The 26,518-nt window shown below is 38.0% G+C and overlaps 4 protein-coding genes across 4 annotated transcripts in view; 1 reads left to right on the top strand and 3 right to left on the bottom strand.

Moving 5' to 3' along the window:
* Positions 1-571: 571 nt before the first annotated feature.
* On the top strand, positions 572-4,385 carry LOC113652687 (extracellular calcium-sensing receptor-like). Its single transcript, XM_027161909.2, has 6 exons — positions 572-795; positions 962-1,259; positions 1,647-2,480; positions 2,670-2,891; positions 3,169-3,292; positions 3,375-4,385. The coding sequence occupies exons 1-6, from the start codon at positions 572-574 to the stop codon at positions 4,268-4,270; spliced, it is 2,598 nt and encodes an 865-aa protein (XP_027017710.2). The 3' UTR covers positions 4,271-4,385.
* A 3,134-nt stretch (positions 4,386-7,519) lies between these two features.
* LOC113652546 (extracellular calcium-sensing receptor-like) lies at positions 7,520-10,557 on the bottom strand. Its single transcript, XM_047822809.1, has 7 exons — positions 10,554-10,557; positions 10,355-10,505; positions 9,970-10,258; positions 9,034-9,849; positions 8,720-8,941; positions 8,513-8,636; positions 7,520-8,430 (listed from the first exon to the last, which is right to left on the bottom strand). The coding sequence occupies exons 1-7, from the start codon at positions 10,555-10,557 to the stop codon at positions 7,520-7,522; spliced, it is 2,517 nt and encodes an 838-aa protein (XP_047678765.1).
* Positions 10,558-19,276: 8,719 nt separating this feature from the next.
* On the bottom strand, positions 19,277-22,162 carry LOC113652639 (extracellular calcium-sensing receptor-like). The gene is made up of 5 exons (XM_027161843.1): positions 21,890-22,162; positions 20,840-21,655; positions 20,535-20,762; positions 20,317-20,440; positions 19,277-20,172 (listed from the first exon to the last, which is right to left on the bottom strand). Exons 1-5 carry the CDS (start codon positions 22,145-22,147, stop codon positions 19,277-19,279), a joined length of 2,322 nt encoding a protein of 773 aa, XP_027017644.1. The 5' UTR covers positions 22,148-22,162.
* Positions 22,163-24,660: 2,498 nt separating this feature from the next.
* LOC113652545 (extracellular calcium-sensing receptor-like) overlaps positions 24,661-26,518 on the bottom strand; it is a 3,067-nt gene continuing 1,209 nt past the window's right edge. Inside the window, exons 3-6 of the mRNA XM_027161656.2 lie at positions 26,220-26,518; positions 25,894-26,121; positions 25,671-25,794; positions 24,661-25,562 (exon numbers count right to left, since the gene is read on the bottom strand). The exon at positions 26,220-26,518 is cut by the window's right edge and continues 508 nt beyond it. Coding sequence (XP_027017457.2) covers positions 24,661-25,562; positions 25,671-25,794; positions 25,894-26,121; positions 26,220-26,518 — 1,553 coding nt within the window. The remainder of the gene's footprint in view (positions 25,563-25,670; positions 25,795-25,893; positions 26,122-26,219) is intronic.

The following is a 26,518-nucleotide window of genomic DNA, read 5'->3' as shown; positions in this document are numbered from 1 at the left end:
ATTGTCAGCTGAATGCATTTTAGCTGTATCTAATTAGCCTATATTGGATAATTTATTCATAATTTGCAAATTGTATTGTGTATTAGTCAAAAAGAAAGGAAATCCTAAAAGTCTATAAACTTCTAAGACAGTCTTAGGTGACCAACCCACACCCTTATCCCTTTATCCCTTCTAGGTAAGATTATGTAATAGGCTGGCTGTCAGATTTAACATGCAAGCATATAATATCCAGTAGAACCTTTTCTCCAGGATGCTTAGAAGAACTTCTACAATCAATAATCTCATAAAAATAAGCCCATAATCTCATAAAAAAAAATCAAAGCATTATAATAATGCATTTTGACTTTATTTGCTTTAATGATGTTTATTGATAAACAATTTTAGAAGCCGCTATATTATTTGCTAGCATTAAGATCACAATCTGAGCTGTTTTACTGTATGGAGAGACTGACAGCAGTAACAGCAAACATCATTGGTTCACATGATTCTCAGGGACAAGACGACACTGTCCCCTGCACATTGTGCTGCCTATATAAGCTCATCTGAGCCATCTTTCTGTTCTGTGTCAGGTATGGCATGCCATTGTAATTTGCTCACCTTATGGTTTCTGTTAAATGTATTTATGTGTGGTCAGTCCACAAACAAGGATGAGTGCTTCTACCAGGGAGATGAAGGGACCCATAGTTTCTACATGGGTGGAGATGTGATTTTGGGAGGTCTGTTCCCCCTGCATTACAGCCCTGTTTCAGCAGTGCGGTCTTTCCAGAGCAAACCTGAACCAACTGATTACAAATAGTATGTGACTGATACTGGCTTTGAAATATGTAAAAGGATATATTTATTGCTGATGTATATTTATCTGCTTCCTTTCATATGTAATGCAATATCTTTTTGTATATTCTTATAATAATTTCTTAAATTAACTTTTACTACAGTAGAGTTGTTTTTGTGTACACTGCAGCTTTAGTCCTCGAGCCCTAAGGTGGATGCGAACAATGACCTTTGCTGTGTCAGAGATAAACCAGAGACTGGACCTGTTACCAAATCTGACACTGGGATACCACATCCGAGACAGCTGTGATGACATACCTGTGTCAATAAAGAACTCACTTCTCCTGGTCAATGGGCAGCCTGAGAAAGTAAATGGATCTGGATGTGTGAATGTTATCAGGCAGCCCTCTCCAGTTATTGTAGGGGATGCTGCATCAGGGATATCCATGGCTGTGCTGAGAACACTAGGCTCATTCGGTATACCTTTGGTAAGGCAAAATCTATTATTCTGAATAAACCATATAAAGTCATAACCGTAAATTACAGCCCATGTTGTTAATGTACACAGTGCATGTTTATTTATTGCCCATGCATATATAATTACATAAAGGGAAAAAAAAAACATTGATATCATTTCACATTAGGATATGTTTTACAGTAATATTTCATTACTCCTAATATGAGCTAGCTTCTATTTACTTTTTATTTTGTGCTTCTTTATTGTCTGTAAACACATCAATTAAGAGACAGTAATATCTCTTAAGTGACACATTACTTTTATGTGTGAAAAATTTTTATTTGTTTGTTTTTTAGTGTATTTTATTTTCATTTTTATTTGAGTAATGTCTCATGTGCTCATTTTAATCTTCTGTCAGGTGAGCTACTTTGCATCTTGCTCATGTTTGAGTAACAAGAAAGAGTTTCCCACATTTATGCGAACAATGCCAAGTGATGAATTTCAGATAAAGGCATTAGCAAAGCTTGTCCATTATTTTCAGTGGACTTGGGTGGGAGTTATTGGAGTGGAGTCAGACTATGCTCGCTTTGCCATCCAGCTCTTCCTTAAAGAATCAGCCAGATATAATATATGTCCTGCATATGTTCACTTTTACCCTGTCACACTCACTACTGAAGCTGTGCATGGCTTAATGGATGTCATTAAAGCCTCCACAGCCACAGTCATTCTAAACTTCTCTGGAGAATCAGAACTGCAAACTATTCTGAGAGAATGCAAGCGACAAAACATCACACATTTGCAGTGGATTGCCAGTGAAGCTTGGGCAACATCACAGGCATTGTGGAGTGAGTTCCATGATCTCTTACAGGGAACTCTAGGGTTTGCCATACGCAAAGGTGAAATCCCAAACCTTGGTGGATATCTCAGAGCGATGAACGCTTCCACTGCACGAAGTTCAGATTTTTTTACAGAGTTCTGGGAGGAAACGTTCCATTGCCGGATCAATGGATCTTTAAACGCGCATGTACATAGACAGGAGGACCAGAACAGGGAAGCTTGTAGTGGGAGAGAGACTCTGGACAATGTGTACTCTATCTTTACAGATGTATCAGAGCTTAGAGTGTCATACAATGTATATAAAGCTGTGTATCTCATAGCACATGCTTTACATGATATGAGTACCTGTGTTCGAGGACAAGGCCCCTTTCAAAATGGAACATGTGGGAGGCTAAATCCCCTTCTGCCTTGGCAGGTGTGTGTGTGTATAAATGAATGTGTATGTAAGTATTTGTGGATATATTTTCACACTATTCTAGTTTAAGGATGTCATCACGTAATGTTTCTGCAAATTCTGATCTTAACAACTTCAGTGATGGAAAATATGTTGATAATGAGATCTGGAAACAATTCTACCAAACTAACTTCTCAATCTTCCTCAAAGCTGATAAGCTACATGAAGAGATCAAACTTCACAACACTAGGAGAGTTTGTGCACTTTGATGAGAACGGAGATCCAATTGCATCTTATGATTTGATGAACTGGCAGGCATCAAGTGATGGCTTACTTCACTTGGTGAAAGTGGGGTTCTATGATGCATCACTGAAGGAGGATAGTGGCCTGGTCATTAATGAATCAATGATTATTTGGAAAAGAGACAATAAGGTGTGCGCTATTTTATTCTTCACCAGAACGTCATTTGTACGTTTACTTATTATTCAGTCTGTCTGCATTATGCTCATTCAAAGAGAAGATCTTATGTTTTCTATCTTAAAATGGAAAAATACTGTTTGCTCATTAGGCAATTTAATCTCACAACATCAGCTAAATCTTTTCCATGTATACTTTCAGTAGATTTATTTATTTTTAGATAGTTTATTCAAAGGGGATTTCCATGTGTGTGTATGTGTGGTGTGTGTAAAACCTCCTACTTTATTATTAGGCACCAGTATCAGTTTGCAGCAAAAGTTGCCTGCCCGGCTCCAGGAAAGCCAGGCGAAAGGGTGAACCCATATGTTGCTTTGACTGCATACCATGTGCTGAAGGAGAGATTAGCAATCAAACAGGTGTGAAACTGCTTTCATTGGTCTTATTGCTATGATGTTTATGATCATGACAATAGAATACGGCTTTTTGTTTTCCTCACAGACTCAAATGATTGTTTAAGATGTTCAAGGGAAACATGGCCAAACCATGCCAGGGACAAATGCATACCAAAGGGCTTGGAGTACCTGTCCTATGAGGAGCCCTTGGGAATAGTTCTCTTGGCTGTTTCAGCGTTTGGAGCTTGTTTGACTATTGCAGTGCTTTATGTGTTTATAATCTACAGAAATACTCCAGTAGTTCGAGGCAACAACATGGAGCTCAGCTTCCTCCTACTCTGGTTTCTATGTGCATGCTTTCTGATTAGTCTGACATTTATTGGCAAGCCCACTGATTGGCTCTGCCAGATTAGGTTTACAGCCTTCGGAGTCAGCTTTGCACTCTGCATTGCCTGCATCTTGGCTAAGACTGTAGTGGTTCTTATGGCTTTCAGGGCCACCCTACCTGGTAGTAATGTCATGAAATGGTTTGGTCCACTTCAGCAGAGGTTAAGTGTCATATTATGTTCTTTAGTTCAAGTACTTATTTGTATCATATGGCTGGTGACTAAACCTCCCTCTGCTGCCTATACTACTGCGTTCTTGAGTCCTACTATAATTATAGAGTGTAAAGTGGGATCAGAAATAGGATTCTGGTGCGTATTGGGTTACATTGGCCTACTTGCATGCATGTGCTTTTTGATAGCTTTTTTGGCCAGAAAACTTCCAGACAATTTCAACGAAGCAAAATTTATCACATTCAGTATGCTTATCTTTTTTGCTGTGTGGATAACATTTATCCCTGTTTATGTGAGCACTCAGGGAAAATACATGGTTGCTGTGCATGTCTTTGCGATCTTAGCTTCAGCCTTTGGACTGCTTCTGTGCATATTTGCTCCAAAATGCTATGTTGTTCTGTTGAGACCTGAAAAAAACAGCAGACAGCATATGATGAAAAAATAGTGCAGAATCATTCACCAACCCTATTTATACACAAGCACAGATATTTAGAATACAAAAATTCAAATGTATTATGTCTGCAATTGTAAAATATTGTATGCTGCAATAAACAGTCTGTAATGGCTTTGTCTCGTGCTCCTACACAAAACAAAACAACATACCACTATAAATTGTGGAAAACTGACCACAACATCCATATGTGCTTGTTAAACATCCCATTCCAGTTTTAGTCCACATTTGGCAAGCCCACATGTACTTGTGATGATGAGGTGTCCACAAACCTTTGGCCATACAGTATGTTCTTGATAACTACTGAGAATATTGATTATGTGGTTAAACTATTTAAAAAAGTGGTCATTGTTCCATGTAACAAACAATTCTTGATCCTTCTAAACAATAGACCAAATGTCTCTTTATCTTAGACTACCAGCTAAGCACACTTGCATGTGAATCATGTCCATGAAATTGTTCATTTAGAGTCTAGGCCTCATTAAACTCTCACTCATTTTCTACCGCTTATCCGAACTACCTCGGGTCACAGGGAGCCTGTGCCTATCCCAGGTGTCATCGGGCATCAAGGCAGGATACACCCTGGACGGAGTGTCTTTGGACCGGGGGAGGAAACCGGAGTACCCAGAGGAAACCCCCGAGGCACGGGGAGAACATGCAAACTCCACACACACAAGGTGGAGGCGGGAATCGAACCCCGACCCTGGAGGTGTGAGGCGAATGTGCTTCCCACTAAGCCACCGTGCCTCATTACAATACATATATATATGCCACCCCTGGCCTCATTACAATATATATAAAAAACACAGGTTATAATTGACCTATCTGTGTCTCCTTGCTTGTAGTGCTTGATATCAGTATAGCTCTTGATATCCTAGATTAGAATATAATTTGTTTCTTTATACTAATATCTTTGATCAAGGGAGACTGACATCGGTTTGTAAATGTCCATGTTGGCTTCTTTCTCTATGCATATGAAAATAAAGTTTGGTGTTCTACAAAGGCCTATTGTTTTTTTTCATAGGTCTTTTCACGTTGTAGCCTAATGGTTAAGGTATTAAGGAATCCACCAAGCAGCCACTGCTTTGCCCCTGGGCAAGGCCCTTATCCCTCAATTGCTCAGTTGTATAAATTGAAATAAATTGTAACTCACTCTGGATAAAAGAGTCTGCTAAATGACACAAAATGTAAGTCCATATATTTAATTTGTAGTATTTCAAGCATTAAATTGCATTTTTGTCACCAAGCACTTTTCTTCATAATAAACATGAGATTCTCTACATCCAACAGTGAGTACAGTCTTAAATTCTAGACCTGTGCTTAACTCAAGTGAAAAGTTGTGAAATTTGTATGTTTTTGTCCTTTCCTTTTATGTTACAGCAGAATAATATACAAGCTAATTTAATTACATATTGTACACTGAACCTGTGCACATGACAATAAATCTTGGAGCTTGTGTCACAACATGTCTTCTGTACTATGTGGCACAATCACTTCATCCAGCTCAAATCTACAATTGAACAGAAATCATCATACCAATGAATGAGGGAACATGATGAATAAAAGCCTTTGTTCTGAGCCATAGGGTCCATATTATGCTACATTTAAAAAGAGAAATGTACTTCGGACAGTGCAGTAAATGATGTTTCTCCAATTTTGGACCTGCGGGCTCTGAGCTTTACCCTGAAGACAAGTTCCAGATGCTCATGCTCAAGGTTATTGACTCCCAGATCAGGTCTGAGGACTGGTTTGTTATGACAGACCTCAAAGACACTTATTTTTAGATAGGCATTTTGCCAGAGCACAGGAATTTCCTCAGGTTCACTTTTGTGGGCAAAGCGTACCGGTACTGTATTCTTCCTTTTTTGCCTAGAACTTTTACCATGCACATTTACAAAGTTCGTGGATGCTGCCCTGGCATAGCTGCATCTCATCCTCTCAACCTCTCTCATCTGGCCCCTCTGGGCCTGGATGCTTTGGTACGCACCTGGCCAAGGCTCTGTCTGTACGCCCTTTCCCCGGTAGCTCTGCTCCCACAAGACCTAGCCAGAGTGTGCTCCTCCTTGGCCCTCTCGAGTTTGGTTCACAGACCTAGTCTCCCTCCTGGACGGCACTCCATGAGAGGTTTCCATCAATTAGGATCTCCTCTGTAAGTAGCAGGGGGCAATCTGACACCCCTGCCCCAAGATGTGAAAGCTCTGGATCACGTCCCTGAGGTGGACCAGTTCCTAGAGGCAGACCTTTCATCTGAGGTGACAGAGGCTCTACTGAATGCTAGGGGCCCCTCCACTAGGAAGCTGCATGCCCACTCCAGGGTCCCAGGTCCTGCAGGGCTATTGATGTTCTGTTCCCAGTCTGCTCGTGCTCTCTAATGACCTATGGCACAGTCAGGTGTTCCCTGATCCAACATTGAGTTCCCTCAAAAGTGAACTACATCAGGTTATGTATGTAGATGCTGCATGAAGATGCTGCATTGCTGGCCATGCCCCGGGTGTCCTCTCACACTTCCTTCAGACAAGCAGCGTGTTGCACACACAGCGCTTCAGACACAACTTCCTCACAGAGGCATTCCCACAGCATCACAGCCCTGACTCAGCATCTCATTCCCTTCTCAAGAAACCAGGTTACATACGTAACCTGCTGGAGTTTGCTGAAATTGATGAATCCCAAAAATTTGGTGGTTTGGAAAAACTTGACTCACCAGTCTGATGTAGCTGCTGCTAAATGAACAATGCTTTCAGCGTTTCACCCACAGCCCTATCCTTAATGGACAGGCTCTATGGGTTTTGATGGGCAGGTTGTTATATTACATTCCTCTCAGCTATATAGAAATAACCATAATATAATAGTCTAGCAAAGACAGGGTAAGTCCAACAGTTAATGTAAACTGTATTTAAACTATATTTGATCAGTAAAATCTGGTTTCCTCCCCAGGTCCAAAGACATGCATGGTAGGTTGATTGGCATCTCTGGAAAATTGTCCGTAGTGTGTGATTGCATGAGTGAATGAGAGTGTGTGCCCCGCAATGGGTTGGCACTCCGTCCAGGGTGTATCCTGCCTTGATGCTTGATGACGCCTGAGATAGGCACAGGCTCCCCGTGACCCGAGAACTCCGGATAAGCGGTAGAAAATGAATGAATGAATGAATTAATTAATAGGTTCTACAATTCTATACCATATGATACAATACCATTCCTTACCTACATTTTATTATTCTTTTATAATCTCTCAATTAGATACAATTAAGTAGCCTTTGTATTTTTCCCCATTACATGTTTTCTTGTATTTCTCTCTGGTTTGATTAAAATGATGTAACATTTTGGTACAAAAATGCATATCAGCAGGCCAAAAGCTGAAGACAAAATTGCAAATATTTCTACAGCTACTGTATACTTTCCAGGAGAGCTGACGTAAGCTGGAATAAAGGTGATCCAAACTGCACAGAATATAAGCAAACTGAATGTGATGAATTTGGCTTCATTAAAATTATCAGGTAGCTTTCTGGCTAAAAAGGCCAGGACCAAACAAACTATAGCAAGAAGACCAATGTATCCTAGAACGGCATAAAACGCGGCATCTGATCCTGTGTTACATTCAAGAATTATTTTTTTACTGCGTTGTTCGAAAACTTTATCTGGGAATGGTGGTGCAACATTTAGCCACAGGATACAAATAAGTATTTGAACTGCAGTGCATGAACACACAATGGCCCTTTGCTGAGGTGGTCCAAACTTTGCTGCCACATTGTTCCCAGGTAATGTTGCTCTGAAGGCAGTTACCACAACTATAGTTTTCCCCAGCATACAGGAAATGCAGAGTGCAAAGGCAATGCCAAATGCTGTATGACGTAACATGCAGGACCAAACCGTGGGCTCGCCAATGAATGTGAGTGGGCAGAGGAAGCAAAATATAAGGGAAAGAAGTAAAAGTAAGCTCAGCTCAGAATTATTTGCTTTAACTATTGGTGTGTCTCTAAAATATATGAATACCACCATAGTGCATAATGCTAAACAAGCACCGAATAGTGACACAGCTATTAGAATAGTCCCCATTGTTTCAGTGTATGAAAGAAACTCTATTATTTTCATGATGCAGCTGTCTTTTCCTTCATTAGACCAGTACTCCTCAGGACAGGTGATACAATCTGTTGCTCCTAAAGTAGAAGAAAAATGTTTTGCAATGCCAGATACCTTCATATGCATTATTTAGGCAATATTAATTTAATACTACTGCACCTGTTGAATTTGATATAGAGCCATCAGCACATGGGATACAGTCAAAGCAGCACAGAGGTAAACCTTTAATTTGTGCTTTTCTTGTGCCTTGTGGACAGATTTCTGAGCAAGCAGCTTTTGGAGTCTGAGACAATAGAGCAGAGTAGAAATGTTGGAGCACTAATAGAATTAAAGGATAATATATGTTTAATTACAAGTTTATCCTACCAAATTTCCTTTTCTCCAGACTATCTTTTCTTCATTAATCAGAAGTTCATATTGTCCATTTGCAGATGTGCTGAAATGTCCAACTGGAATATGCTGCACTTGACCGTCTCTCAGCTGCCAGTTTATGACTTCATATGAGGCAGGTGGGTCTCCGTTCTTGTCAAAGAACACTAGCTCTCCAAATGCATCCACAAAATGTACTTTTTTTAACTGTTCACTTACCTTAGGAAGAAAAGAGCAATACATAATTGCAAATATGTAATGATGATTAACCCTTGAAAATAAATACATTGTGATTAAATTGTCTAGCTCACCAGGTTTGGGGTTATCTGTAACAAAGGAAGACACAGTTTTGAGACATTGGTCTCAGGTTTTTCACAAAACAGAACCTGATGTAAAGCATGAGCGATTGCGTACACTGCTTGATAAACATTATAGGCCACTCTAAGTTGTGTGACATCAAAGAACTTGTTTGTATAATCTACTGTTTCAGCTCCTGAGCATGTTTTTGTGCTATTCCCAAAATCGGTTATTGAAGATGGAGGCCTACATCCTACAATTGTTTCCCAGAAATCGCTCACAAAACTGGATTCTGAATCTTTATAAGGGTTGATATCTTTCAGAATTGGTCCCAGTTTGGTTATGGCCATTTTTCGAACCACAAATCCTAATGTTCCTCCAAAAGATTTAAACATTTCTGGAGTGGATGGTCGGTCTGCAGTTATCCAGGCTTCGCTTGCAATCCACTGTATTCCTGTAATGTTCTGTTTCACCACTTCTATCATTAAAGGATAGAGATCTCCCTCTGGTACAAACGCAAGAATCACTTCAACAGTTGAATGCTTTATCAGTTCAACAACTTCAAGGATTTTACTTTGAGGATATGTTCGCAAAACTGTGCCAACAAATGCAATGCATACACCATAAGCCTCCACTTCCTTAGTGAATGCTGTTATCCCATTTCGTCCATAATCATTGTCAGACTGTAAAACTCCAATCCATGTCCATCCAAAACGTTTGACGAGGAAAGCCAAAGCCTTTGCTTGGTAGTAGTCACTTGGTATTGTTCGGAAAAACGTAGGATATTTTGTTTTGTCACTCAAACATGCACATGTTGAAAAGTAACTCACCTATTCAGGGACAAACATCATGATTTTAATATACAAATATCATGATGTGAATGCATATATGTGAATATATATATGCTTTTCAAAATGAGTTTAAATGTAAATTAGCTTAAATGTTATTACCACTGGTACTCTGAATGGTCCAACTGTCCCAGCCACAACTAAAGACTGAGTAGAACCGGATTCAGCCACAACAGCTGAGAGAGGAGGTGGATAACATTGAGAGGAAGAGTTATTTTCCTCTGACATGCTCACCAGAGTGAGGGCAGCTTGCAAAACATTAATAGGAGATGCACAGGAGTCTAAAATTTTATACCCAAGTGTGACGTTAGGAAGCAATTTCTCATCTTGATTTATTTCCTCTATTGCAAACATCATGGTTCTAGTCCAGCGAAAGGCTCGTAAGTCAAATCTATGATGAAGTTAAACAAAGCAAAATGGAACAATTAAATACATAAGCATTCAACTAAGCAAATTTTAGCATTTTCTTTTCTTTTTTTTAACTCACCCTTTACATTCAGCTTTTGGCGGTTTGTTTTCAAATGAAGTAAGAACATTGTCCTGTTTGTTAAATATAGGAAAAACTCCACCTATCATAATGTCTCCTTCCTTAAACATGTCTCTCATTTCAAACTTACCCAGCAGTTTGCATGCTAATCCTGTTGGTGTAAAAAATGTCAAACACATACACAATAGATTAAGCTTACCCATGGCTGAAGGATCAGCACATGTGCTACTTGTTTTATATAGTACCTTAATATGTCATGTCTGCCATAGGCTGGTTCGTGTCAGAGGTGTGTCATTCAAAGAAGGTTTTCTTAGACTAGGAAAGTAGACATATCTGGCAGAGAGTATGGATAGTTAATACAGTTACATTTATGGCATTTGGCAGACGCTCTTATTCAGAGCGACTTACATTTATCTCATTTATACAGCTGAGAAATTAAAGGTCAAGGGCCTTGCTCAGGGGCCCAGGAGTGACAGCTTGGTGACCCTGGGATTTGAACTCATGACCTCCCGATCAGTATTCCAACACCTTAACCACTGAGCTGCCACATCCCACCTCATGTGATGTAGATTTTTCCGATTATACGAAATGTCCTGAAAGTTATGAAGCAGTCAGCTACAACAGAATATTAGCCCATCTGCGGCTGAAGGCAAATGTTTCTATTATAAGCACAGATGCACAAAATAATATGTGAATTTTGGTATTACACAACGTTTTGTCAATTCCTGTACTTCAGTGATCAACAGACACTATAAAATAGAGCCTCTTTTATCTTCCTTTTATTATTAAACCTACATGTGTACTAACAAAGGCCCATGGTTACTAATATGCTTACCTAAGACTATGTCTACACTAATCCGGATATACTTGAAAACAGAGTTTACGTGTAAAAACGCTCCATGTTCACATTATCATTTTCAACCGTTTTCCAAAAGTTGCTCATCCACACTGAAATGTATGAAAATGCTTACATTCCCCTACTGCATCATTTCCGCTTGGCTGAATTGGTCATATGACTGCATCACATGACTAAAAATGCATCATAGTCTTCAAAAGCCTCCGTCTTCACAGTCCACACTAAGACGTGAAGACGGCATTTTCAAATTTATCTGCTTTGGAGAGCTCCTTCCAACAGTTACGTTTTCGCTGACTTAAAACGCTGCCTCAGTGTGGACAAAAGGCCAAAACGGAGAGAAAAATATACGTTTTCAAACGAAAGTGTATTAGTGTGGACATGGCCTAAATGTGCTTGACAGTGGTAAAATTATGGTGGCCATGTCATGATGCTTTACTCTTCAGCTGTCTCTCACAGATTTTGTTGATAAAACAAGATGTCACATTCAGGAACTGCCAGATACTGTACTGCAAGATACTGAGGAAGGAAGCTTCGGGATACAGTGTTCTGCAGTTAACATAACATAACGTATTGAGGCGAGGCGAGGTACATTCAGACTAACCTTGAGTAGGAACTAATAATAATATGGGACACAGCATGCCAGAAGAACATGTGAGCCTCACAAGCATGATTTGCATCAGAAACTAAGTTAATGCTACAGCTATCCAATGCCAGGAGTCTGATAGTACAAAACTCTCCTTGCTTTTTTGTGGGACTGGTTTTGTATGTTCCTTTGATGGTCACTCACAGAAATGCTAGTCATAAGTCGTAAGCTGTGACACACCATTGGTAGCAATTCAAAATGTACGTATAGCTGGCTTGATTCATGTGTCCTGGAGGAAACATGTGATAGCTTTCACCCTTCCTGGGATGGCTGATAGTTGGGTATACAATAAGGTTTTTTTGACACTACAGGTTGCAGAAAGCTGAAGAGATTGCTTATTGATTCCACAAATAACAGGCTGTATACAGTGCTATTTCAGAAAAGAAAGAACAACCTCTGGGTAAAAAACATCTGTAAAAAACAAAACAAAAAAAAAAACACATCACACACCACACAAACACATACATGTGTTTCTACTTTCTGGCATCTTCAGCACTGTGTTCCTTGCACTTTCTGGGTTGTTCTCTCCCTATGCAATACATACACTGAGTGAACAGAAGCACTTTAATTTGTTCATTCCTGCCAGAGTCCTACTAAATATTCTTGCTAACTATGCCACCATTTGCCACAGTTTTAGAAGTAGAAATGAACACACTGTGTGTTTTATGGTATCCTCTCATCATAACCTTAATGAGTTATACCAAAATGAATGTGTGTGTGTCAATAAAAGTGCACTTTTTTAGTCTTCGTCCAGCTCAAACTCTTCCCTATTAGGAAAAACCATCAACAAGGACCACCACTGTCAATGGCACAATCCCAGTCTGTTCCAAGAAGACTTTCCCAACATGCCGTGTGACTTGAATTGAACCTTTTCACTTAGTGACAAATTACGAGCACAGTATTGGTAGTAAAGCTTTTTTTTTTTTTTTAACAATTTTTGTATGTAAGGTGAAAACTAAATGTAACTTCTGTTCTATATTTTCGTCCTTGGGATGAAAAAGTGACACACAAACCTGCAAACCTGAATTCAACAAAGTGTGATATAGACATTCACAGTTATATGGTATATGGGTAATAAGCTACATTCATGGGGAAGCCTTATGTTACCTTATGTACCTTATGCCATGGAGTCCTGTCATGATGTTGATGTATGAGCTTTGCCTTGCTTTTATGTTTTCCCATTTTGATGTCCTCTGGATTGTGATCCAGATGTTTACATTTGTGAAAAGCATCAGTACATGGTGTCCCAAATGTCTCCATACTTAGTGAAAATGAACACTTTCTTAGCAAAACATCCTCAAAATGAATTCAATTTCTTTGTATACACACATTAAGTTGTTTCATCCACTTATGAATGCATTTATTTGAATGATCTTTATGCTGTATCACCAAGATCTATACTTTACAGTATTTACACTGGTCGGCACTGTATCTGTTTATTGTCATTTGTGTGATGTATTTTTTGACTGCGCTGTCTTTTGTCCTGCACTGTTTACACCAGGTTGCACAGATGCATTTTATGTGGCTAGGACTAACTTACTACGTCCTTAACTCTGTCTTTGTTTAATGTAGCATCAGGGTCCTGGAAAAATGTTGTCTTCGCTGTGTACTGCAACAGCTATATATGGTTGAAATGACAATGAAAGCTTCTTGACTTGACTTGATCTTATTTTTTTTGTAAAAGTATATATAAGCTAAGTAGAATGATTTTAAAAGTGTTAATTACAATGATATTTGAATAGAGAAAAATAGAGAAAAAGTCATCTTACTGACCTTTTTATTTTTACCTTTATTTATGTTTAACATTTTGCTGTTCATTTTATCCATATGTGCTCACACTGGTCTCAAATGTCCTAGAATCCATATTGTGTATATGCTAATACCAATAATTGTGTTGGTTGCTTAATCATGACACTCTAGCTGTTAAAGTCAAGTGTAAGATTTTTAATTCCACTTCAAACTGTTATCACGCAATAATTAGTTATGAAAGCAATCTATCAAATATTACTTATTAAACACACACTGTTATGCTCCAAAACTGATGAACGGTGGCCATAATTTCACAGACGACCGAGTAGAATCACTGAGTCTCTGTAGTGGAGTCCCAGACCACTTCACAACATTGGAAACCTGGAAGTGTAGCCCTGAAGGCCGTTAACACCATTATACTTTTCCTCAAAACACAGGAGATGCTCAGGACAAAGGAGATCCCATACACTGTGGGGTGGATTTTGCAGGTACATCCAGACTGTTGTAAAGTCACATTTAGTGAAATAAAAGAGTACCATGAGACTGTGAAAAGCAGCATTAACCTCACTTTGGTGTGACTGCCTCTGTGGTTGCTGGGGCATCTACACTGAGAAGTGCTATTAGTGTTACAGGGCAGGGACAGTGACACAGATGTAATTAGCAATCCTATCATTCTTACATGGCCTATACCTTTAATTGTAGCACTCCTACAGTACTTCGGCAGGTGAGAAATATCTTCTGTGGCAAGAAATAGGAAGATATATTAGAATCATATCCGATAGCCAAAAAAAAAAAGGTTTACATAATGACAATTGCACCTGTATGAAAGGACAGGAAAAAAAATCACCTTTTTTGCATCTTGTGTTTTGAAAAGCATGCAGATATTTTAAACAACTTTCAGTCGTTTGGCTTTTATCCATTTTCTTTGGTAAGCAGTTCATTTTACACAGAAATGTCTGTGGATACAAATCGAAACACGGATTATTATTCCTAACGAGACACTGTGGCTTCAAACTGATCAATGCACTGTGATTTTTGATCAGCTTCATTTTCATCTGTAGTTTTTCTTACAATATTCCGTGTTAATAAAGATAAAATATGACCCTGGAAAATCACCAGGAAATGATTGACGGTCTAAAATATATTGTTAACTTTACCTTGTATTTGAGAAAGTCGGCATACGGAGTGCAAGTGTAAGCACAGTTCTTTGTAGTCTTCTTCACCACAGGGTTCATGTTTCCATGCACAATAAACATGCAAGTCAAAGTACAGCCATAGAGCAGAGCAGCACATACACATACAGAGGTAGGCAGACTTTTGTAGAACAATAACTTCCACAGAACATCTTTTCTCTGGCAGTTTTCTGCTCGACCTGTCAGCTTCAGACTCAGTAAAAACTCAGTCATCAGACATGAAATCCCAGATGTTGTGAATCCAAATACTTCGATGGGCAAACAGTGCTCAGTCATGCAGTATAGTTTGAATGTAATTTTTATGCATCGTTTTTGAGTCAGAACAATGCCAGGGCTTGATAACAATGTGTAGTCTATCAGCCATGCTGTGAGCTGTACGGTTTTGTTTCCTATAGCTCTTATGAAAATAGGACATACACAAAAATAGCTTAGACAGACACAGCCAAAAAGATGGAAACCCTGCGGAGAGGAATAATATTGTCATTCGGTGACTGAAATGGAAATGTTGATATGATTCTTTTTATATGAATCTATATATGAAGATTTGGATATAACAACAGAAAATTATCACTACAGCAGACTAGAGTAATCAATCTTTAGAAAATATCATTGTTTTAGCTTTTTAAATACAATTGTATAATCTCTTTTTACACAGAATAATAATTCTGTATTTATTTAATAATTTAAATATATCAATCACTTCACTCATTGCATTGAAGAGTTTAGAGGATTTATTGCCCCATACCATCTGTAAACACATGCTGGCTTTCACTTGGTCTGATGTGAAGTGGCCACTCAGAGCCTGACACTTATGGGAGACAAATATACAAATACAGAGCCACTGGTACTCTGAAAAGACATGGCAGAAAAATAGTATATTCATTGCTTGCGCATCCACACAGAACACCCTGCTATGTTCGGTTATTGAGTACCTGCAAGGAGATAAGTCATGAAATGTATTAATATATATAAAAAAAAGGTGAAATCAATTGCATATACTATGTATTGTGTTTATTTATGCAATTTAAATGTAAGAAAATACCAATACAAAGCAAAGCAAAAAAGCAAAATTGAAAAAAATAAATAAATAAATGAAAAATTGTACTTACCACCAGTTTCTATCGGTATATTCATTTTTACAAAAGTTCAGGCCCTTGTCAACCAGAAGGGTTTCGTCCACTAAAACCCCATCATGTGGATTTTCATGGCAAGATGTTGGTGCTCTTACGAGAAGAGCAAACAGAACCAGAGCAACCCCTCTCATTTCAGCCTCAGATCATATGAGGTTCCAGAGCAGAAGCACATCCTGGTTTTATTTCCTCCCCTCTGTGACCCAGGTGTAAAGGCCAGTTGACTTGTAACTTGATGGCCCAAATTCTCAGGGGTAATATTTACACCCACCAAAGAACCCAGCATTATTATTTTTGTTATTGTTTCCTTTTGTTTTTGTTCAGCCTAAAAGCTTGAATTCCAACAGTCCAAACCACTCTGTTTTGGAATAGATGGAGAAAATGGTCCATAAGCACAGCCACTTTTGTAGGTGCAAATGATATCGGATGTATCTTTTTAAAATGCAAAAGCACTCAATTAACCAGAAAGATGTGGAAAATTGTAATCCTTTATTAATGCATGTGTTAATACATCTTTAAAAAATACACATTTATCTTTTTTTTTTTTTAAATCGCCTACTTGATGTTTGGTATTTTATCGCCTGAGTTCAAGCTTAAGTAAATTCATTTCAATTTAGATTTACTTATAACCACTGAAAATGTCAAACGTGTGGAGTACTGTACATGTGGCCATTATATATTAAACGTATTCAAACATTCTACAACAGCAGAGGGATTAAAAAGGTGGCTGGTGACAATACATAAAAGATCCTTTTTTCAGCAATAACATCAAGTGAGTTATGCAACAGAGCAGAGAAGTCTAAAAAGTGTCAAAGACTACATATTAGCAGGAAGTAAGGATGTTGTCAGCCATTAAAACCTTTACTGTAATAGAGAATCGAAATGCTATAGTTCCAAATTACCTATAGCATTTCAAAGGGGTCATTGGAAAAAATATTACAATTAAAGTGGTGTCAAAAGAATACCACGTTCAATACTGATAACACTCTCCACTATTTAAATATATGGCTCATTATTTAAATATATACAGTAATATTCTGACTATTTTTGGAGCCTGGAGTTCCAAGCCTACATATTTTTGAGTTATTGCGGTTTGGGTGTAAACAATTCAAGAAAAAAAGAGAAACCTTTATTTTAAATCATATGCAAAGCTGCTAATCAGATAAAAATGTGTCTGATTGTATAGTAGGGGATAAAAACAGGTTTTTGTAGTATAAGTGCTTTTTTTCTCCACTTGAGGGGTGCTTTCTGGAGTGCTGAAACAGCATTCAGTATACACTTGCAGGCCTTCAATACATACAGCTGTAAATCATGCTGTTAAATGTCATAACATTATTAATTAAAGATATTTCTAACAGTTTTTATAGAGATTTCACATATTTCAACATGGATGTATGCTCTCTGTAGTTTACTTTACATTGTGTCGCGTTCCTGTCGGGCCATGCTCGGCATTTTAGAATAAAAATACAAGATAAAAAATATTACATCTACTAATGAAGAGTCTATATGCATATGATATCGGCACTGACTCTCCTCATTACTTTCATCATGACCAAGATGCATTCAGGAATGTATAACCCTACAGAGGACGTGGCCGAATGGTTAGAGTGTCTGACTCGTAATCCTAAGTTTGTGGGTTCGAGTCTCGGTCCGGCCACGACTGAGGTGCCCTTGAGCAAGGCATCAAACCCCCCAACTGCTCCCTGGGCGCCACAGCATAAATGGCTGCCCACTGCTTCGGGTGTGTGTTCACTGCTGTGTCTGTGCACTCTGGATGGGTCAAATGCAGAGAACGAATTCTGAGTATGGTTCACCGTACGTAGCCGTATGTCACTTCACTTTAAATCTAATTGAAAACTGCTCTGGTTCCTCTGAAGATAAAGTATGTTTGGAACACCTAAAAAAAATCTACAGATCACTGGGCTTCTAGAACATATTAGGTATTCTATTCTATTCATATTAGGTAGACTTTTTAGGTGTTCCAAACGTACTTGATTCAATTCAATTCAATTCAAGTTTATTTGTATACCACTTTTTACAATAGACATTGTCTCAAAGCAGCTTTACAGAACATAAACATAGAGCAGAAGGTAAACATAATTAATGATAAAGGAAATAACGAATAATAAAAGAAATAAGAATTAACAGAATAAAAATTGATCTTCAGAAAACCAGAGCAGTTTTCAATTAGATTTGTCCTCTGTATGGTTATACACTCAAATTAATACACTCAAGTTAATGACTCAAATTTTAGGTATAAATCTGACATTAAAATATGATTATATGGTATTCATAGTGAGGCATTAGTATACTGACTAGTTAAAGAATAAGAGCAACAGGAAGCCCAATTATATATATTATCATATTTTAATGTCAGAATTATACCTAAAATTTGAGTCATTAACATGACATCTCCACTTTAGTAGACACATTACTTCTTTTGTTAAACATCTGTTGATCTGTTTTGGAAATATTCAAACAGAATAATCAGTTGAGCCGTTAAATTGTTCAATCTTGTTTTGATGTTTATGTCATATTCCCACATTCAGTTTAGGTGAACGGAAAGGGAAATCTAAACTCATGACATATTTAATTAGGTCTCAATAGAAAAATCATATTTACAGTTTCAACGCCTCATATCCATAACAATTTTGTTTACAAGAGGCAATGGAAATGGAAACAGTTTTTATTTTCTTCTTTATTTTTATTTCACTAATTAGTCCTGGTGGGGTTGGTCTGCAGGCATAACAGTAGGCAGGCATTGTTTCTGAACAGCCCTCTTTGTACCCGAGGGACAGATCTCACAACACACCTGCGACGAGAACACCTGCCACACATACGAGTGGAAACTCAAGTGTGCACATTAAACTGTGATGTGACATGTTTTCACATGTTTGTGGTGTTTGTGAAATGACAAGTCATCCATATTCACATGGGAATTGAGGTCAGATCAGAGGTAAAAATTCCTTCTGCATGTCTGCTGCCCAACTAAAATGGACTTTTTTATAGGAAAGTACTCTCTTTAGGTCAGTGTCCATTATATTTGTTGATGACCAATTTATTTTTAGATTCTTTGTAGGAATATCAAGGTAATCTCATGCAAAGCAATCATCACTGCTAGCAAAAAAAGAGCACACCTTTGCCTTCATTCCTTTAAGTGTGTTTTGAAATCTCAGATGTTGAAAGGTGTTTTTTTTTAATAAATCATGGAATATTAATTCAACATGTCATGTGAACAGTACTGCAAATGTTTATTTATTAGAGTTAGTGACAGAGTTAGTGACGGTACAACTTTTCTGTTTCAGATAAACTAAAATATGCTTTGAATAATTTAGGTACTAAATTAACAGATTATTTCCCCATCATTTGCTTTTTGGTGTTCTTCTCTGGTTTCATTATAATTATATAACACTTTGGAACAAATATGCAGAATAGTAAACCAAAGCTTGATGCTAAAATGGCAAATATCTCTACAGCTACAGTGAATTTTCCAGGAGAGCTGACATAAGCAGGAATAAATGTGATCCAAACTGCACAGAATATCAGCATGCTGAATGTGATGAATTTGGCTTCATTGAAATTGTCAGGCAACTTCCGGGCCAGAAAAGCCAAGATAAAACATAAAAGAGCCAAAAGTCCTATATAACCCAGAACAGCCCAGAAACCTATAACTGAGCCTACATTACATTCTAATATAATCTTTTCCTTGTAGTAGTTCATATTTTTGTATGGAAAAGGAGGAGATATTGTTAACCAAAGTACACAAATAATGACCTGTACAAGAGTGAAGGCAAGTACACTGAGTCTCTGCTGTAGAGGCCCAAACCATTTCATGACATTACTGCCTGGAAGTGTAGCCCTGAAGGCCATTAACACCACTACAGTTTTACCCAGAACACAGGAGATACAGAGGACAAAGGTGATCCCAAACGCTGTGTGTCGCAGCATACAGGACCACTTAGAGGGCTGACCAATGAAAGTAAGTGAACAGAGGAAGCACAGAGTCAGAGAGAAGAGCAGCAAAAAGCTCAGCTCAGAGTTGTTTGCTCTAACAATTGGTGTGTCCTTGTGTTTAAAGAAAATTACAGCAATGGCGATGGTGAAAGTTACTCCTAACAAAGAAAACAAGACAAGAATGATTCCCATTAATTCTTCAAATGACAGGAATTCCACCATCTTTAAGACACATTTATCTCTCTTGTCATTAGACCACAGTTCAGGAGGGCACTTGATACAAGTAACAGAATCTAAAGGAAAAGAAAATAAATATAAACTTAGATATTTTATTCATTTTTGTATAGCATTTCTATGCATGTTTTTGAACTTATGAATGTATGGTGTTCAATCTTTCATTTTTTACATTAAATAAAACCTTTTGTTTTTCATTATACCTGTCGTATTGCTGATTTCTCCCTCTGCACATGGTATACAGTCATAGCAGCAGATTGGTCTGCCTTTCTGTACAGCTTTCCTGGTGCCAGGAAGACAACTTTCACTGCACACAGAGAGCGGCACCTGAAAACCACGGTTTCTTGTATTTATTTATTGACCTTATGCTTTTTTTTATTTCGTGTAAATAATATGTTTGTATTAATTTATTGTATTTCACCTGTGGTTTATTGTTGGCCCAGGCTATGCTGATGTTGTTAAATGACAGCTGAAGGTATGTTTGTAAAGACGCATCATAAAAGCCGACTTTAACAAACACGGTTTTTCCATCCTTATCTCGCTGCCAGTTCAGCAAATCATACCTCGCTGCTGGATCTCCATTCTCATCGAAGAAAACATCCTCTCCTGTGCTAGTGGTGAAATGAAGTTTCTTCAACTCACTGACAACCTAAATGAAGCATTACAACCTATTGAATTAATTCATAAAATTATCCTTCTTAAACACGGTTATATCTTTACACTTACATGCCATGGGTGATGGTTTTCAGCTATGCTTGTGCACACAATAGCACTTTCTTTTCCATTGTCCCCCTTTGAACAACCATAACTGTTATGCAGGGCATAAGCCACAGCATACACAGCCTTGTAAACATTATTTGCAATTTGTAACTCTGAAACATCTGTATATTGGTTTTGTACTTCACTGAGTTTTTCATTGCCATTGCACATTTCTTTAATATCATCAGTTCCTCTTGTGGGCAGTTTACATTCAAATATTGTTTCCCACAACTGTTTATAAAGCTCTACATCAGAAGCTGGATTAAGCTTGGTCAGGAATTCCCCTAGACCACTGATTTTAGCTTTCGGGATAGCAAAACCCATCGATCCCTTAAGAATAGGCTGCCATTCAGGAGTAGCAATGTTCAAGTCAGAAATCCAGGATTCACTTCCAATCCACTGAAACCCAGTGATGTTCTGCAACGCTATTTCCTTTAAAAGAACCTCCATATCAGAGTATGAGATAAAAGCTACAATAACTTTAGAGGTTGCAGTCTTAATGGTCTCAACTATTTTCAGAATCTTTTCCCGGGGGTCTGTCCTAAAAAATGCTTCAGAAAATTCAATACAAACTCCTTCCTCTTTGGCTGCACTGATAAAGGTGTTCATACCATTGTTTCCATAGTCATTATCACTGCATACGGCTCCTACCCATGTCCAGCCAAAATGCCTGACCAACTTAGCCAAAGCTCTGCTCTGGTAAAAATCACTTGGAACGGTTCTGAAGAAAGATGGGTGTTTCTTTTTGTCACTTAAGCATGCACATGTTGCAAAGTGACTAATCTGTAATAAATACATTCTGTTAGTAACGAACAACAAGAAAAATGTAGATCACAACATTTTGTGCAATTTTATCTCATATTTAATACTGCATTATTTAGTAATGAGATAATGTAAAGATTTTTTTAATCATTTTTAAACTAAACAGATAGATAGATAGATAGATAGATAGATAGATAGATAGATAGATAGATAGATAGATAGATAGATAGATAGATAGATAGATAGATGATTTACCACAGGTATGTGCAAAGGTCCCATGGTAGCAGAGATGGCAATTGATGGGGTGGATGATGTTTCTGCTATGATTGCTTGAACTGTTTCAGGATTGGAGCAAGACTTTAAAGTTGTATTTTCTCCATGGCCATTAAGTAAGGATAAGGAGGCTCTTATAGCCATTTCTACTGATCCACAGGAATCATAGATTTTATAACCCAGTTTGACACCAGGAAGAATATCTGTTCTGTTGTTTATTTCCTCAATGGCAAATACCATTGTTTGTGCATTTTGAAATTCACGGAGGCTCAAACTATAGTAATTAATAGATAGATAGATAGATAGATAGATAGATAGATAGATAGATAGATAGATAGATAGATAGATAGATAGATAGATAGATAAATAAATAAATAAATAAATAAATAAATAAATAAATAAATAAACGGAATATGGAATTGATATCATTTATATGTATTATGTGTTCTAAATGTTATGACAATAGTAATAAATATGTAGCTACATATAACAATAATTAAGTCAACTTATGAAACTTTCCACCCACAAACATTTTACTTTTTCTTTTAATCATTGTTGGATTTTCCCCCCTTTTGTTTGCTCACCTCTTGCAATTGGATTGCTGTGGCCCTGATGTGAAGGCATGAACTGTCTGTTCCCAGCTGTTGTGAAAGGAAAATATTCCACCAATCATTACATCCCCATCTTTGCTAATCTGAGGAGGATTGAGCATCCCTCTTAAACTGCATGGAGGATCAGCACTTCTTACCACAGTGAACAGAAGCCATGTGAGGAGGAACCTCATTGTTACCCTTCAAAAAAACACTTTGGGCTCTGAGCTTTTATAGAACGGTTTTAGCCCACAAGTTGAATAGAATTAGAGGGAGGGCTTAAACTGCACTGTTGCATTATAACATTAAGTTGGGCTTTAAAGAAACTAGAAGTTATTGTATTGCATTATTGAATTTTTTTTTAAATGAAGTGTCCAAAATTAATAGTCTTGTAAAGCCTGTATATATTTAAGCCTAATCAAAAGTAAGCACCGATATACATATAATTTGACAGTGAAATGTGTTGTCTCAGCTGTGTATTCAAATATACTGGCCCTTATTCATAAATGTTGCATAGAAACAAAGATAGATATGCTTGTTTATCCTGTAGCAAAAGGCTGAGATGGATGCAATGGCAGTTATCTTTCTTTACTGAGAGTCAAGCAGATAAATCCAAACCTAGAGACAAGTCATGCGATCAGCAAAAAGGATAAACTAGGCACAAAAATCAGAAACAAGTCAAAGTCAAACAAAAACAGATAAAAAACAGTGTGCGTGTAACACACTGACAGCTAAAAAAACATTCTGGTGAGTAAGAGTCTCTTTTAAAACTTCAGGTACACAGACTTGAAATGTTGGTGCTGATGTGGCGTAAGTGTTGAGGTAAGTTCTGTGTGTAATTAACCTCTTTATTCTGTTTTGCAATTCTAGAATGGGCTAATGTACCTAATACTTAATTTTAAACATGTTTGAAGGTGTTGAACGTTTGATTTTGGGGGTTTTTGCTGGTTAGGGTTTTGCTTTGTTAGTTTGGGCAACCTGCTAGAAACATTTATGGGTGTTTTCCCAGACTTTTGGGTTTGGCAAAACCAGTTGTTCAAGGCCAACGAGTCAGGACTAGAATTCAAGGGGAACACCAGGGGCTAGTACCCAAGCATACCCAGTTGCAGGGGCTAGTACCCAAGCATATATTGGGATGTGGTTCAGTGGCCACATGATGGAGTGAAGTCAGGCACATGCTCATGCCAGTAACTGGGCTAAGTCTACCAGGTTGTCACAAGAAGACGCCCTAACACAAGTATCTGATTACCCTAACTGTGACACCCTAAGGTTACACTTATATTTATTACTGATTTCTCCATGCAGCTGGCCCACTCATGTGGTGAACTGAGGACCACTCACAATGTATTCTAAAATACTGTGAACACTTTGCTGAGTGAGGTTATGGGATGAGCTATGGAGATAAAACCCATATGATGCACAGATAAAAGTTAGTGAAGCCGAGGAAGTGATTCTTGACTGTCTTGATCATGGGACAGTTGGTGATAGCAGCTGGCCACTGAAGACTCTGTCTGGACTGATGATGAGGTCTAAAAAGTTGCTTCTCCCCTTTTGCATATAACTGGTGCAAGAGAGCCTATATGGCAGCTGGTACAGGTAGTACTACTAGTGGCTAGAGGTTGTGCTGAATAGCATTTTTCACTCGTCCTCCTCCCAGATACTCACTAGATTGTATGAACTGTGTAGATTAAGCTAGGTGAAAATATGGTCTGCTGGGATCAGAGGCCGCAGATTCTGGTAGAGCTATGGCCTTGGCCTTACTGAAGACCTCTTTAAGGTCAAGGTAATCTGAGTGTGTAGTGAGGGGATACGTTGTCTTTTGGACTTTCCACTGACATAGATGCCAAGGTGAACTGGGGTACCTGGGTGCAGTGGACGTGCATGTACGTAAGGTGTTATGGCTTGCCTTCATCTGAGTTTCCAGACATGTGTGTTTGTGATTGTGAACAGGTGTGCTTAGATATCTGATGACTCATGTCACTGTGGCCATGTTTGTAGGCCGTGTATGGAGTTCTCTGACTTTCTGACTGTACAATATGCTGTGATTGAGTGCAATAAGTTTTTTTTTTATTATTTCTATATACATTTTTATTGTTCTATGTAAAATAATCAGACTTGGAGAACAGTTCAGGTGTGTTTATTAATCTGTGAGGAACATATAAGTCACTTTATCTTTCCCATTACTTGCTTTTTAGTGTTCATTTCAGGCCTCAGTAAAATTACATAGCATTTTGGTAGAAAAATACAAAATAGTAAACTATAACTTGATGCCAAAATAGCAAATATCTCCACAGCTACAGTTAATTTTCCAGGAGAGCTGACATAAGCAGGAATAAATGTGATCCAAACTGCACAGAATATAAGCATGCTGAATGTGATGAATTTGGCTTCATTAAAATGATCAGGCAGTTTTCGAGCCACAAAAGCCAAAACAAAACATAAGCTGGCAAGAAATCCTATGTAACCCAGCACAGCCCAGAAACCAACAGCTGAACCCAAATTGCATTCTAACAAGATTTTTTCTTGGTAATAATTCATATTCATATACGGGAAGGGAGGTGATATTGTTAACCAAAGTGCACAGATAAGAATCTGTATGAAAGTGAAGGCGAGTACACTGAGTCTCTGCTGTAGAGGCCCAAACCATTTCATGACATTACTGCCTGGAAGTGTAGCCCTGAAGGCCATTAACACCACAATGGTTTTCCCCAGAACACAGGAGATACAGAGGACAAATGTGATCCCAAACACTGTGTGACGCAGCATACAGGACCACTGAGAGGGCCGACCAATGAATGTAAGTGATGAAAGGAAACACAGAGTCAGAGAGAAGAGCAGCAGGAAGCTTAGCCCAGAGTTGTTGGCCCTGACAATAGGAGTATTTTTATTGTAGTAGAAAATTAATATAGTTAGAATAGTAAACAACACACCAACCAAACAAAAAAATGCAAGCAATATTCCCATTATATCCTTGTAAGATAGGAACTCGACTTCTTTTGGAATACAGGCATCACCTCTTGTGTTTGACCAATATTGTATTGGGCATTTCAAGCAGTTAAGTGAATCTAAATAGAAAACATAAAAACGGTTGGAGACGTTTAGTTTTAAGATATCAATTAACAGATAGACAAATTTTGGATAACTGTATTTTTCTCACTGTATTTTTCTTTTACCTGTTGTGTTGCTAACTTCTCCTGGTGCACATTGTATACAATCATAGCAACAGGCAGGCCTTCCTTTCTGAACAGCTCTTCTGGTACCTGGGGGACAGCTCTCACTGCAGACAGACACTGGTACCTTCATTTCACAGGTAAAAGACAAATAAGCTTCATCAAGACAGCTAATTGCAGGAGAATCACCAATCTCAAAAGGTTTCCTTGTGTGATAGGAAAATACCGTTCTGCTTCCTCCTTTCCAGACAATTTGAACTCCGTTTAAAGTGAGCTGCTGGTCTTTAGGCAAAGATGCATCATAGTAGCCTACTGTTACTACTTTTGTGGTGCCTTCAGAGAACTTTTGCAGATTAATTAACTCATATTTAGCTGGAGAATCTCCATTTTTGCTGAAAAATACATTTTCTTTCTGACGTGTAGTGAAATTTACATTCTGCAAGAAATGTAGAACCTTGAAGACACAAACATTTAACAAGTCGCATTTATAAACAACCATTACAGCTTTTTCTGTTTATTATGTTTGATGTATGTTCTTATGATCTGACTCACCTCCCAAGGCTGTATTTGGGAATGATCTTTACATTCTGAATTAGAAAAAAAAAAATTGCTCCGATTACATGAAAGTAAATTGTGTAGTGCATGCCCCACTGCATACACAGCCTTATAGACATTGTTAGTGAATCTCAGGTCTGACACATCAGTAAAAGCGTTTTTTACACGTTTTAAATTCTCAGAGCCGTTGCAGCTCCTCAAGCCTTCCATAGGTCTAAGTGAGCAGTTAAAGACACTTTCCCAAAAGTCTTTAAGAAACATGCTGTCGGGGAATTGTGAGGGATTGACATTCTCTA

The sequence above is a fragment of the Tachysurus fulvidraco genome, chromosome 13 (assembly GCF_022655615.1).
Source record: "Tachysurus fulvidraco isolate hzauxx_2018 chromosome 13, HZAU_PFXX_2.0, whole genome shotgun sequence".
Classification (NCBI taxonomy): domain Eukaryota; kingdom Metazoa; phylum Chordata; class Actinopteri; order Siluriformes; family Bagridae; genus Tachysurus; species Tachysurus fulvidraco.
This window is presented reverse-complemented; position numbering and strand designations above follow the sequence as displayed.